The sequence below is a fragment of the Chanos chanos genome, chromosome 9 (genome assembly GCF_902362185.1).
Source record: "Chanos chanos chromosome 9, fChaCha1.1, whole genome shotgun sequence".
Taxonomy (NCBI): Eukaryota; Metazoa; Chordata; class Actinopteri; order Gonorynchiformes; family Chanidae; genus Chanos; species Chanos chanos.
Genome location: NC_044503.1, coordinates 20,197,980 through 20,212,510, shown reverse-complemented (window position 1 = coordinate 20,212,510; position 14,531 = coordinate 20,197,980). Strand labels below are relative to the sequence as shown.

At 43.9% G+C, this 14,531-nt stretch overlaps 1 protein-coding gene across 1 annotated transcript in view; it reads right to left on the bottom strand.

Annotated features, from left to right (window-relative positions):
• dcc (DCC netrin 1 receptor) overlaps positions 1–14,531 on the bottom strand; it is a 263,672-nt gene that overhangs the window by 131,595 nt on the left and 117,546 nt on the right. The window contains exon 5 of the mRNA XM_030785285.1: positions 4,806–5,129. Within this exon, the coding sequence (XP_030641145.1) occupies positions 4,806–5,129 (324 nt within the window). The remainder of the gene's footprint in view (positions 1–4,805; positions 5,130–14,531) is intronic.

Below are 14,531 nucleotides of genomic sequence, written 5' to 3'. Positions count from 1 at the left end.
AGCAAAAGAGAGAGAGAGAGAGAGAGAGAGAGAGATGGGGGGGTTCAAAAAGCACCCCCCCCCCCCCCCCCCCCCCCCCACACACACACACACACACAAACACACACACACAAAAAGAGCTTACAGCTTCATGGTATAGGATCCAGAGCTGGATTTAAATGGAAAACTAACTGCCCGTCTGCTTGGCACTGAAACCATTTACGGCCCCTTTGAAGGTTTCTATGTTCTGGTGGCTGTAAAATCATTACTTTCATTTTTTTTTTCAAACTCTCCCCCTCTTCCCTGACCTTGTAACTAAACTGTGAAAAACGTTTAATCAGGTAGAACGTCTCGGTGGCAAACTTTTAAGACCATCCCGTATTAACTAACCCCCCTGCCCCCAGGATCGAACCCGATGCACACCGAATACTGCCAACTGGCATGGCATGAAAGCTATCAAATGAATGTGACTTTCAGCGGGTGCCCCCTCGACCTCTGTTTCCATGGTTTTGCCCAACATTCTGTGAAGGGCGTGGGGTCGAAACCTCATGACCTCAGTCACTTTCTTCAGATGAGATGATAAATTCTTCAAAGTCTGGAGGCACTGGGGTCTTTTTTTTGAGAGAGAGAGAGAGAGAGAGAGTTTGCTCCGAAAAATGACTGTTCCAGGGTATTAGTCCTCAAACCAAACACACACATACACACTCACACAGACATACATCTTGGCGGACACACAATCTACTTAAAGTCCTTTCCATGATTTGGGCCCAAATCCGTGACTTGGGTCCAAATGCTAAGCCCCCCCCCCCCCCCCCCCCACCCTCACCCCCGTAATGGAGAGCATTGGTTGGGGCAGCTGCTCCTAAGGTCCATGCCTTTCTGTAGTCCAGGGCCAGCACCCATCGGGAGGGGTGGGGGGGGGGGGGGGGTAGAAGAGAGAAGCTGTGACCTATTGAGCTGCCCAGACACAGCCTGGAGTGTGTCGCTCTGTGACCACACTGCCAACACCATATGACTACACTGGCCTTGCACAGTTAGGTCAGCGGAGGTCGTACAAGTCATGCCTGCTATATGCTACGCTTCAAATGAAAAATCATTAGAGCAAATTAGGTTAACAGTGGCAGTGGTATGGACTGAACCTATACCCCATATAGTACACTGAATGTATGCAGCCCTTTTTGTGTGGTTTAGATTACATCCTACATCATGTAAGAGCCTGGATAATACTTTATTCTAACCAATGTATAAGTACAGTTAATAAAGCAACTTTTATTCTATAAAATATAATATAACAGTTCAGCACAGTGTTTCTCAAGTTTTGTCATGTTCTTCTTCAGCTAACTCTTGTGGTGAGAACACACTGCCCTGGAGCTGCTACGGTTCACCAGGAAAGGGAATGGGAGTGGAGATTTGAAATGGGAACTCTGGTTTAGTCAGTAAGGTTGAATTGTCAAAATCGGGCCGCAAAAACAGCGTCTTCTCCTCTCCTTTTCGCTAAACTCAGACCAACACATTTCTGCCAATACTCATTCAGAGAGATGGAGAGCAAAAAGGTGGTTCGTGGAGGAGAAAGTAAAGAGAGGAGGATGACAGGTGGAGTTTTTTTCTCCCGCCTGCCTGCTATCTCTCCTAAACAGTGCTGGGGGTCTAAAATGAGTTGACCTGATCCACTCTGAGGCCCCTGACAGCGTTAGCTCAGCTTTGCTCTCTCTCTCATTGCTGCTAATTAGCCTCTGAATGCAGGGACTAAAGAGTAGCTCCCCTTTGCGTACCTCATGACTCGATGGTTAACTTAAGCAGCTTTGTTTTGCTTGGCTGCCTCATTGTTGTCACCTCTGCTGAGTGTGAGGTAGGGAACTCTTTCATTTCTGCCATGCAGCATTAGTGTCAGGCCACCTTTTAGTGTGTAGGGCTGTCTTAGCAGGGCAATGCTCTTTAGTCCGCTGTGCCGTGTGATAGCAGGGTGTTGTGCTTCATTGTGTTAATGGTGTGTTGTGGTTTAGTGTGTTGTGTTTTGTTAATGGGGTGTTGTGCTGTGTTAATGGTTCTGGTTTTGTGTGTTGTGTTTTGTTGTGTTAATGCCTTGTTGTGGTTTTGTGTACTGATGTTTTTTGTGTTGTGCTGCGTTAATGGTGTGATGTGTTCTGGTTTTGTGTGTTGTGTTTTGTTGTGTTAATGCCTTGTTGTGGTTTTGTGTACTGATGTTTTTTGTGTTGTGCTGTATTAATGGTGTGATGTGTTCTGGTTTTGTGTGTTGTGTTTTGTTGTGTTAAAGCTGTGTTGCGGTTTTGTGTGTTGATGTGTTGTGTTAATGGGATGTTGTGGTTTAGTGTGTTATGTTGTGTTAATGGGGTATTGTAGTTTTGTGTGTTGTGGTATTATGTGCTTTGGTGTGTTCTCCCATTTAGTGTATTTTTACACAAGGTTCACATAATGTGAGGTGTTAGACATTTATCCTACTGTACTTCACTAGCATCAGCCTATCTGTGGTTTGGAGAAGTTTGCAGATGTTTAGAGGTAGGATGTGACAACATCTCACTGTGGTTTAGCTTGATGGACAGTGTTTTCTCACACAGGTTTTGGATAACATCAGTGTTGGTTCCAGGCTCAGTCCTGGTGTACAGTATTACCCCATAGCATTACCCCTAGTTTGAGCTGTAGTCTACGGAAAGGCTCAGCATTGCCAGTGTGAGGGTCTGGTTTAATAATTTACCTAGGACAGACGGACTCTCTGAGCCAGTATGAATCCTCTAAGCTTCTGTATTCAGGCAACTCATTCCTGAGACAACAATAGACCTCGCTCTACGTCTGCTCCTCTAACCCCGAGCCTGACAGCCAAGGAAAGGGGGGGGGGGGGGGGGGGGTAAACCCTTAAGGCTCCACGGCGTTCCTCCAGGAGGAGGGGCTGTCATGGAAATGTCAGTGTCAAATTAAATTCATTTAGTGACAATCTCAAGGGGGTACTTGACAAAAATAATTTGGATTTAAGGGGGTTCAGCTGACAAAAAAGGGTTGGGAACTTCTGAAATAACCCTCTCAGCTTGGTTTGCTCAGTCATGCTTATTCTTCAGGTTTCTTTTGTATATATATATATATATATATATATATATATATATATATATATATATATATATATATAGCACACACACACACACACACACACACACGTATGTGTATATATATATATATATGTGTGTGTGTGTGTGTGTGTGTGTGTGTGTATATATATATATATATATATATATTATTGCTATTATTATTATTGTTGTTGTTGTTGTTATTGTTGTTATTATCTAACAATAACAATAATAATAATAATAATAATAATAATAATAATAATAATAATAATAATAGAACAGTGAGATTTCTTCAGAGGATGGGGAGTGGTTTCTCTATGCACTGTAACAGTTTATATTTGTCAACATAGTAAAACAAATACTATTTAAATGTATTCTATGTTGTATAAGAATGTACAAATAAAAGCATGAGAAATACAGTAGACTATTCTCTAGCAGTCACTGATAACTTTGATTTTTGATATCTTTGTCTGCCCTCACTAAATGTCTCCCACCACTCACAATTCAGGATGCACCAACTGGTGAACTAGTGCATTGGGTATGGACGATTCACAGTATGGACGATTCACGGTATGGATGATTCAAGGGAATGGACGATTCACGGTATGGACGATTCATGGGCACAAGTATGGGATTTTTTTTTGTTTGTTTATTAAAATGCAATTCTTTTTTTTTTTTTCTGAAAGTGCCATTTGAGTGCAGTGTCTGAACCACCTGTCCTGCGTGCTTGGCAGGGAACTCAAGCTTTGGAAAACTGAATTTGAATTCACAGGGTATCGCCAGCCCAAGCCTCATGGCATCTCAGTTAAAATCAATCAGGTGAGAACCAAACAGAAAGCGAATGAATAAAAGTTCTGAGTAAGAGTAGCCAAATGTATATTTCATATCCCTCAGTGGGAGCCTGGGGACACAGCCAAGGACACGTTCAACCAGAGACAAGGCTGCTTAAACAGAGAGTGTCCCCAAAAAACACACACAGACTTCTGGGTACTTTACCTTTAACAGTGCCCATACAGTTAAAAACACACACAGACTTCTGGGTACTTTACCTTTAACAGTGCCCATACAGTTATAAACACACAGACTTCTGGGTACTTTACCTTTAACGGTGCCCATACAGTTAAAAACTCACACAGACTTCTGGATACTTTACCTTTAACAGTGCCCATACAGTTAAAAACACACACAGACTTCTGGATACTTTACCTTTAACAGTGCCCATACAGTTAAAAACACACACAGACTTCTGGGTACTTTACCTTTAACAGTGCCCATACAGTTAAAAACACACACAGACTTCTGGATACTTTACTTTTAACAGTGCCCATACAGTTAAAAACACACACAGACTTCTGGATACTTTACCTTTAACAGTGCCCATACAGTTACTCATTCATAAGCTTTCCTTTTTTGACACCTACTTTATTATATTTTTTACTTTCACTCACGGCTTCTTGTGATGTTTTGAAATGTTCAAACATGCATCAAGTCTAACAATTTATGTCATGGTTAATGTGACTTATCAAACAACCTTTCAAACAACTAGAGCACACACTAGAACACTTTCATTGACATGTTACGTTTTTTCTTTGTCCTCTTGATTGACTGTCACTATGCACAAAAAGGTGTGACTCCACCAAATCCAATAGCCCAAAATGAGAGACACCAGCACAACCCAAAAAGCCATAAAGCCCTGAGCGAAGAGGAAACTCTTTCAGTGTGTAAGGTGCTCGTCCTTGTCCGTCTTACCAGCAACGATGACCTTGGCGGTGCGGCTGACGATGGCACCCACGCCCTCCAGCGTGGCCAGGCACTGGTAGGAACCTTCGTCGGGGCGGTGATGCCGAGAATGCACCACGTTCTGCACCAGGAGAGAACCGTTCTCCAGCTGCTGCCTCCTCTCGTCCACCACAGTGCTGAGGAGAACGCCGTCCTTCTTCCAGGAGATGGCCAGGGTGCCCTGGTCCGATCGGGCCTGACAGTCCAGCTGGAGCACCCCGCCCCGCACTGTCACCGTGTCGGCTGGCTCCAGCACAAAGCGCAAGTCCACAAACCCGCGGACTTCATCTGACCCTACATGACAGAGTGAGGACACAACGTACACTGGTCAGAAGTTATCACAGAGAAGAATCAGAGGACAAAATTTACATCTGTAAGACAGCCACTTTGTTAAAGTGAATACACCACATGCTAAAACCTTAGTAGCAAGGGTAACAGAAAAGAAAATGGAATTTTAACATGCCGACCATAGAACATTGATGGGCGATACAGAATAAACAGAAAAATACCCAGTTATTCCTTTTTGCTAGCTAAAAGTACCAGATGTTGCTGGTAACAGAAGTTGAAGAATTGTCTAACTGAAGCAGCAGTTTGAACTGAGCTGTTAAGCTTTGATATTCTCATATATGCCAGTGTTTGAAAGCACAAGGTGTTCAGATATGTGCTCTGTCAAAAACTAAAGCAACAGCTATGCTACACTCCTCTCAATTAACTCATCTTTTCAGCTGCTATGTAAAGAAAAGTCGAGACTTTCTGAGTTCCATTTTTTTGTTCTCATTGGATGATGTCACAGTCACTTAACATTTCTATTGGGTTGTAGAGAAAACATCTGTTTGCTTGGCTATGTATAAGATATCTGTAGTTTTATGCCATTGTCTGTAGCAGAGAGTTAAAACTATGAATGTTGGCACCTATGCCTTTCTCTCTGACTGCCAAACAGTGTGCAGAGAGAGAAAAAACAATGAGACAACACTTTGACTGAATTCATTGTCTCCTTCACTCAGACAGATGCAAGTACATCATGCCAGATGGAGGACAGCTTGTCAGCTTGCTGTTTTTTGTGAGATTTGATGGCGTAGTGGTTTCTTTATGTGACCTCAGTGTGAGAGAGGGGTAGAACAGGAAGATGGAGTGTGGAGCTGTTTTCCTGACAGTCCTCATGCATAAAGCACTCACACATTTCTGCATGAACTCACTCACTCTGGCACCCTCAATGTCTACCACACCACAAGTTCTACAAACCAGAAAGTGCATTATATGCTAATCTCCATCAGATAAGTTTATGACAGAGAAAAGAGAGAGAGGGAGAGAGAGAGAGAGAGAGAGAGAGAGAGAGAAGGAAGATTTCTGTCTGCTGATATGCTGGGTTCACTAATAGGACAGGATCTGAATGTTCTCTTTCCAAATATGCATTCTGGCCTGGTGGATTTTACACTGGTGAGTAAAGGTGTGGAGCGTTTGTCTGGATTCGCTCAGACAGTGTGAGGATGAAAGCTTTCCCTCCGGGCAAGGATTTTCTTTAAAAGCTTCTGAACGGCAGTTAAGTCAAATCAAAGCCCAAACGTTCACACGTCTGCTCCCTCCTCTGAAGTCGTTCGGGTTCAAAATGAACCGAATTAAGAGCAGACAAACAGCACCCCCCACACACATGGCTTCATCTCCACCCAGCCACAAACTCACAAATACAGCCTTTTTACTGGACTCTGTTATTGTGTCTGTAAATATTTAAACAGACACTTTAAATAAACATTTAAATTTAAATCGATACAAAGTACAAATTCAACTTAAAAAACTTACAGGACTGACAGCTATAAATGTGACTCATATGTATATATATACTCACACCACACACCCTCACCCACACACACACACACACACACACACACACACACACATATATATATATATATATATATATATATGTTATTATTGTTGTTGTTGTTATGTAATAATACTAATAATAGTAATAATAATAATAATAATAATAATAATAATAATAATAATGTGTGTGTGTGTGTGTGTGTGTGTGCGTGTGTGTGTGTGTGTGTGTGTGTGTGTGTGTGTATGTGTATGGGTGGGTGGGTGTGTGCATATATATAGTTTGGTTGGTTGTTTGTTTGTTTGTTTGTTTGCTCTGAGTAGGTTGTGCTGAACTAAAACAAAGCTCTTAGCTCCGACATCCAGTGTTTCTTTAGTGTCCATTTTTTCAGGTGCAGTGTGGAATTAAAACTCTATTGCAGCTCTGCAGGATGCTAAGAATGGTAGATTAGGGTATGGAGAGAGAAAAAAAAACTTCTTTGAAGTGTGCTGTGACTGTCTGTATTGGTTTCCACCTTCTGTTTTAGCGTATGATTTTTGCCCTCCAAATCCCATCTCTCATTAATATTTATTTAGCGGCTTGTGCAGTTGGGTCCCACCCAAAGCTGACCACAGGGAGAGAGAGCAAACTGAAGCAGAATCACACCTCATTCACATGCATTTATGTCACCGCACGCCTTTTATGGCCCTCCCTCCCTGTTTTCATTCTGGAGGAAGAGATACCTGTGTGCCCTCTCTTTTTCTGAGCCTATATCATAAATGTGGAACGAATGACAGTCGCAGCTAAAGAAGATGAATAAAACGCTAATGTAGCTGTGCAGAGAGAGAGAGAGAGAGAGAGAGAGAGAGAGAGAGAGGGAGAGAGAAGGAAATTCTGTCTCCATGTGCACTTTTTGTCTTACTCGCTGCACAAAGACACCTCACCTCTTAATGTCACAAAGACACCCCACCTCTTAATGTCATAAAGACATCAAAAGCTGTGTTCTCATGTTACAGACTCAAAAAAAAGAAAAAAAAAAAAACTCAGCTGTGCCATCTGTAAATGCTGAAATTTTAGACTTGTTCATTTGAAAGCATTTCTTACTCAGCAACTGTTCCGGTGTGTCTATTACAACAAAACCCCTCACTATGTTTCCCACTGAATGACAAATCAGACTTTTGTAGACAGAAGAAACACAGCAAAGACACAAAAAAAAAGAGCAGCGATAAACAGACAAGAACAGATGAAGGAGAGGAATCAAGTAAAAAGAAAAAAAGACAGTGAATGTAAAAGAGAGATGGGGATTAAGGGGTTACCAATCCCATTTTTTTCGGTTTCATTCCATCAACACAAGGGAGCGGGGAAGGGGAGGGGGGGGGCAGTCCTTCAGTTTCCTGGGGCAACAAGACAGATTTTAAGCATGCAGCGGAGACATGACGGGCTGGGACTGCATGTGGGATGAGAACATTGCAGACAGAGCTGTCAGAGAGAGAGAAAGAGAAAGAGAGAGAGAGAGAGAGAGAGAGAGACCGCCATCCGACAGAGGGAATGAGTGTCCCCTCAGAACTGTCACTAATGGAGATGCGTCTCTCACTGACGCCCAGCTGAGGCATCACACGAATAGGGTTATGAGAAAGGTCAACGACCTGGCCATTGTCACACGGTGACTCTCTCCCCGGCCGTCACTTCCTGAAACAGCAGCACACCTCTTCACTTGCTCACGCATTTCCTGTTTTTTTTTTTCCTCTAATAGCTTTCTTTCCTCATCTCCCTCCATCTCTGTCTGTCTTTCTCTCTCTCTCTTCCTGTCCAACTAAAACCAAAATGTACCTTTAAACAGGTGTCAGGATGAACCACAGTATCACAATAGATACGACTGGCATGGCACCTCCAATAAACTGAAAATCTATGATGTGGAAGCCTTAATTACCAGTGTTAATGCCAGGAGAGAACACTGAGCAGTGTTAGCGCTCACCAGTGGTGCTGTTAGAAAAAAAAAACACTCACTAGTGAAAACAGGCACTCACCAGCATTAGTGCAATGAGAAAACAAACACTTGCTCTATGTTAATAGAGTGACAGAACACTCAGCAGTGACGAAATACTCGTTAGTGACAGCAGAGTGGCAAAACACTGATCAGTGTGAGAACAAACACTCGTCAGTGTCAGCAGAATGGCAAAACACTGATCAGTGTGAGAACACTCGTCAGTGTCAGCAGAATGCCAAAACACTGATCAGTGTGAGAACACTCGTCAGTGTCAGCAGAATGCCAAAACACTGATCAGTGTGAAAACAAACACTCATCAGTGTCAGCTGAGTGACAGAACATTCAGCCGAAAGAAAAAAAAAACACTCATGAGTGTCAATTCAGTGACAGGATGCTCATCAGTGAGAAAACAAATATTCACCCGTGTTACAGCAACAAGAGGTTCTACAGGAGCATAGGAGCTCTCTGTAGGAACTAGTGTTAATGTGACCAGCATCAGGGCAACAAAGACACATTAGAATCAGAACAGTGACAGAAGACAGAATTCAGGAGTCCTGAATCAGCAACTCTCAGATGGTTACTCTAACATTGCCAGAGGTCACAGGTCAGCAATCAGAGGGGAGAGCACGTTGTAACCAAACAGGACTAAAGTCGGAATTAACCTCAGTTACCCGAATTCACTTAGCAAAGAGAGACAGTAAAGGACAGATATAATATGAACATACAAGTGGAGCAGCTCTCATGAAACAGGACAGAGACATCCCCCGCCCCCGAGAGAGGCCACTGGGAACATACTGGTGAATTGATACTGACAGATAAGAAGAGAAAACCAGTGGTAGGAGTCTAGGGGTGTCAGTTGGCCGGGCTTTTTTCTTCTTTGTCATGTCAGTATCTTGGTTTTTATTTGATGTTGATATGTTTGACATGGACCATGCTCTCTGGGTCTGTGTGCTTTTCACCGGCACAGAGTTCAAAGCTGAACTCTGGGTAAAAGTCTCTGTAACCAATTCTTTCTCTCTCTCAGTGCTCTCAGAAAACCTGGTACCAAACAGTACCTCTGTCACGTACAGTTAAACATAACACATCCTCACACTACACCATACACACACTTTATCATGAATACTAGGACCATCTGTAGAAAAAAAAAAGAATAAGCCACATACTGACACAGATGTAGACATCAAAAAAGATTTTTTTGACACAAAACAGCCATCTGCTGTTTTTGACTGGGTGACTGTTGAGGGCACATCTGAGGAAGGCTTTTGGTCTTTGCTTTAGCCGTTCTGAATGACCTTTTCACTGTGGCTGTGGACCTGCTCTTGGGTGGCTGTGAACATTTGCGTTGGCTGGTGACTGATATGATCTTGTCTGTCCCTCTGTATTCATCACAAGGGCCCGTGTCACCATGGTTACCTGGCACCTCTCCATTCCGACTCTTATCGATCTATCCTTTGGCTCTGTCGCTCCACTCTGCCCTCTGTCTCTGTGTTATACAGACAACTTCATCTGTGTGATGGAGTCCTTTCTCTGATCAGTGCCATTATCACACACAAGGCATGCACACACACACACACACACACACACACACACACACACACACACACACACACACACACACACAGAGTCACTGGGAAGGAGTCCCTCTCTAATCTGTACAATTATCAAACATACACACACACACACACATTAGATAAACACACACAAACACACACACACACACATCAAATAATGTTTTCTCTTTCAAGTGTCCTCTGTGTTTTATTGGGGCTGCCCCCTCACAGAGATGATCACAATCCAGTGGTTCAGTGTGTGTTTTCTCACTGTCTCCACCTCCTTCTCTCTTTCTCTCTCTCCCTCTTTCTGATTGCATGTATGTTTCATTGTCCACCAATACCTCTTCTTTCAACTCCTACCATTCTCATTTAATTTCTTCTGCATCTCTGTCAACTCCCCTATCCTTTAGCACATCTCATATACACCAAGTCTATTCCTCTCTCTCTTTCTCTCTCTCTCTCTCTCTCTCTCTCTCTCTCTCTCTCTGTGCTGTCTGACGTCCACACACCTTTTCATTCATCTCTCTTCCAAAACCTCTCTCTGTCTGTCTAACAATGTGTTCTTTGATATACCACTGCTCTTATCTGCCTTTCTCTCTCTCTCTTTCTCTCTCTCTCTCTAACACACACACACACACACACACACACCCCACATACAGAGTTCTGTAGGAGCATGGGCGATACTTAACCCCTGAATAAAAGAAATGTTTTGCTTTGAGAGACACAGGGGCCTGAGAGAACCAGCTGGCTCTCTCATCACTGCCCCAATGTCTCCACTCCACTCAAATCTTCCTTCTGTCTCTCTCTCTCTCTCTCTCTCTCTCTCTCTCTCTCTCTCTCTCTCTCTCTCTCTCTTTCATTCTCTCTTTGCTGATGGGAGCAGAATTCAAACGAAGCAGGAGGACATCTCTGGACCTCCTCCAGTGCCTCCTGATACTGGCTTGTTTACACTTAACACATTCAATGGCGTCTGCTGAAGAGCGAAAACGGTTTTGATGGCTCTCCAGTGCTAGCGAATCAGATAACAGATTATTCACGATTGGTTTGCGACTGCTACTCGTGGCAGTCGAGGTGCAAAACCTCTCATTTTCACTCCAAGAACATCCCTCTGGGAACCTAATTGCATAAATTAAGATAATTAAACTCTGCAGGGGCAGACAGCATGGGCAAAGCCAGACTTCGTGTGGCTGCTTTGTAGTATTTGAATAAATGTGAATGTGAGAAAATATGAATATTTGTGCATGTTGCATCTTCAGAAAGTTTACAAAGCGGTGTGATGGGTGTATTGAGAGGAGGGGCAGTAAGGACAGATTGGGTAACTAGAGTCAGTGTATGAGTGTACTAGCTCAAACACATAGACATCTTGAATAAAGAGAAGAGAAACAGTGAAAAGATGAATATTCACAAATCTAATGGATTAGCCTGATTTTTTTTAACTATTACACAAGTGTTCTCTTTGGCATGCCCATAATGACGTAAACATGACTGGAAAGCTTTTGAGAGAGAGCGAGGAGAGGAGACAGAGGGGGAGAGAGGGAAAGAGGAGATGAGACAGAGAGGGAGAGAGGGATAGAGGAGATGAGACAGAGAGGGAGAGAGGGAAAGAGAAAGGAGTGGGGGGGTCAGTGGAGGAAGGGACATGTTGATCCTCTTAAAGGTTTAATATCTCTGGTGACAGGAGTAAGTGAAAGCTGCTTTTCACTACTGTCTGTCTCATCTGAGAGAAAAAGAGGGAGAACGAGAGAGAGAGAGAGAGAGAGAGAGAGAGAGAGAGAGAAAGAGAGCGAGAGCGAGAGCAAGAAGGAGAGAGAGAGAGAGAGAGAGAGAGAGAGCTTTTTTGCCTTCTGTCCACTCTAAGTCCAGAGTATTGGCTAAAGGATGAAGTTCTAACCTACTTTAAGTACTGGGTTAGGGTCAGTGCAATCCCGCTTTCTGTCTGCCAGACTCAGCCCTCATGTTCTTCTCATGGGCACAGAGGTTAACAGAGGGGTATTTTTTAGGGGTTTTTTTTGGAACTCATCCCAACCCTCTGCTGCATGGTATTACTTGTATGGCTCGCTAACCCTCTGTGATAAATTGCTGTATTCTTTACGTCAGTCAAGTAGAAACCTCTTGCTTTTGCTAAAAAGAATGCAAACACAAACACATGGACCTGTTCCATGACTTTTCCCCCCTGAACTGTAACCTGGAAGTGTCCGATAACGCAGATCCAATGAAGTTTCCCTAATCTGAGAGCAGATGAAATCTCGCAAAGGGTCGCGAAAAGAGGGTTGGTACTGTAGGGCGTTAGGCCTCCTCCTCTACATCCAAAGCCAACAATCACACGGCACCACCGCCGTCCGCCCTGTGCACAGGCACTGAGAGCGGGAGGAGCAGGGGGCCGGTGGTGGAGGTGGGGGGGTTGTTTTGCTGTTTTCTGATGCTTCAGTAGCTTGTGAGCAGCCTTTGATCAGGCCTGGCTTTACAACAGCAGGAATATAAGCTCTGTTGTGTTGTCTGCTTTTTTCCCCTCTCACCCTTCATCTCCTTCTCCTTCTCCTTCTCCTTCTTTGTCTTTGTCACTCTTCTTCTTTTCCTTCCTCTTCTTCTGCTACCCTTTGTTTTTGTCACTCTTCTTCTTCTCCTTCTCCTTCTCCTTCTTCTTCTTCTCCCTCTTCTTGTTCTTCTACCCTTTGTCTTTGTCACTCTTTTTCTTATTTTTCTTCTTCTTCTCCTTCTTCTTCAAGGCTGAGAGCGTCAGTGTTTTCATTGTTTCCACAGGAGAATAATGTGGACTTAAGGCATTTGACCTGTGCATGGGAACGGTCTCTTTGGGATCTGGCACTACTAAAGTCATGAAAACCAACAAATGGCTCATGATTCACCTTCACTGATCGTTAAGCTGAAGAAAATGAGTCGTCATGGCAGTCAGGAGAAGAAGACTGTTTTCTGTTTGAACAAAGAGTCTGAGATGAATGTCCACTTTCCAACTGCAGCAGGTTGTTGTTGTTGTTTGTGTGTGTGTGTGTGTGTGTGTATGTGTGTGTTTGCAGTCAAAAGGCAAAGATAGAGAACTGAGGAGGTGATGTTTATGACAGACAGACCACCAAAAAATATTTTTCAGTGACATCCTGATTTGTCCTGTCTAATCTCACTGAAACCAGTCAAGCCCCCAATTAACAGCCCTCAAAGACCTCAGCTGGGTAAGGGGATGGGGTGGGGCGGGGGTGTCTACTTCAGATTGTCCTGAGCTCCATTCCACAATGCTAGAGTCTGACTCAGAGACATTCCTTGTCTTATTTTCTTATGTCTTTGAGGAGAAACAAGCCGAGCGAAACGGAGGGAACGGATGGAGGAGGAATGGAGGACGGGACTGGCAGTTGGCCAGGGCGTTTCTCTGGCAGCCGTGACAGTGTTTAGACATTAGTGTAAGATAAGCACGTCACAAGCCTGATTATGTGCAGCGTTTTTATAAAATTAGCCTGCCGCAGCAACCTCGGCCCGTCTCAGAGAAATCCTCAAGAGCTCGCTTGCTGTCAACACCCTCTGGTGAAATGGATTAATAAGACCACTTCCAAAGGAATAACGTAGTTAAGGACAATCTGTGCCAACAACAACAACCAACAACAACAGCAAAATCACGTTCATATATATTTACTCAAGGTTGCACGTCCATACTTTTCCAGAATGAACCAGGAGATCAGAGCCACTGCTGTTACTGCTCTCTTGCTTTTCTGCGATTGCTTCCCAGTTGGTTTTCTGTAATTAACAAAACCAAGCGTAATCTGCACTGCTGTAGCTGTTCTGGCCATTCAGCCTTCCCCTGGCTTAAAGCCGTGAGTCTGACTTAAAGATACGGCAGGATTCTGAGAGTCGCTGATGAGCATGCTCTGTGGGATTGGCGGAAATCAGGCTCCCTGGGGAGCAGCGGGGATCAGGTTGGACCGGTCCCCATCTGGCCTAAAATATGACAGCTGCCGGGATGAGCCTGCACCTCAGCTGAGGCCTGTGTACCACACACACGCGCACACACACACATACACACACACACACACACACGTACAAACACACACCTTTCCTTACGGTTTCCACAAGGTACAGCTATTGATCACTGAAGTACCATTCTATGGCAGAGCTCTTAATAAACCAACATGCTGATAGCAGATAGCAATCATATTATCTGTGCTGCTTAACAGACAACAGCTCTACACCCTGTCCCAGCAGAGGGGCCCTCTCATCCTACAGACGGGCAGATGGAGACGGATGATTGGCTCTCTGACTCCGTAAGCCAGCTGACCACACACACATCTCATGCCCCGCATTGTTCTGAGAGACGCTGCCGACAGGCGCTGCCTGATTTTGTCTTCCTCTGACTCTTC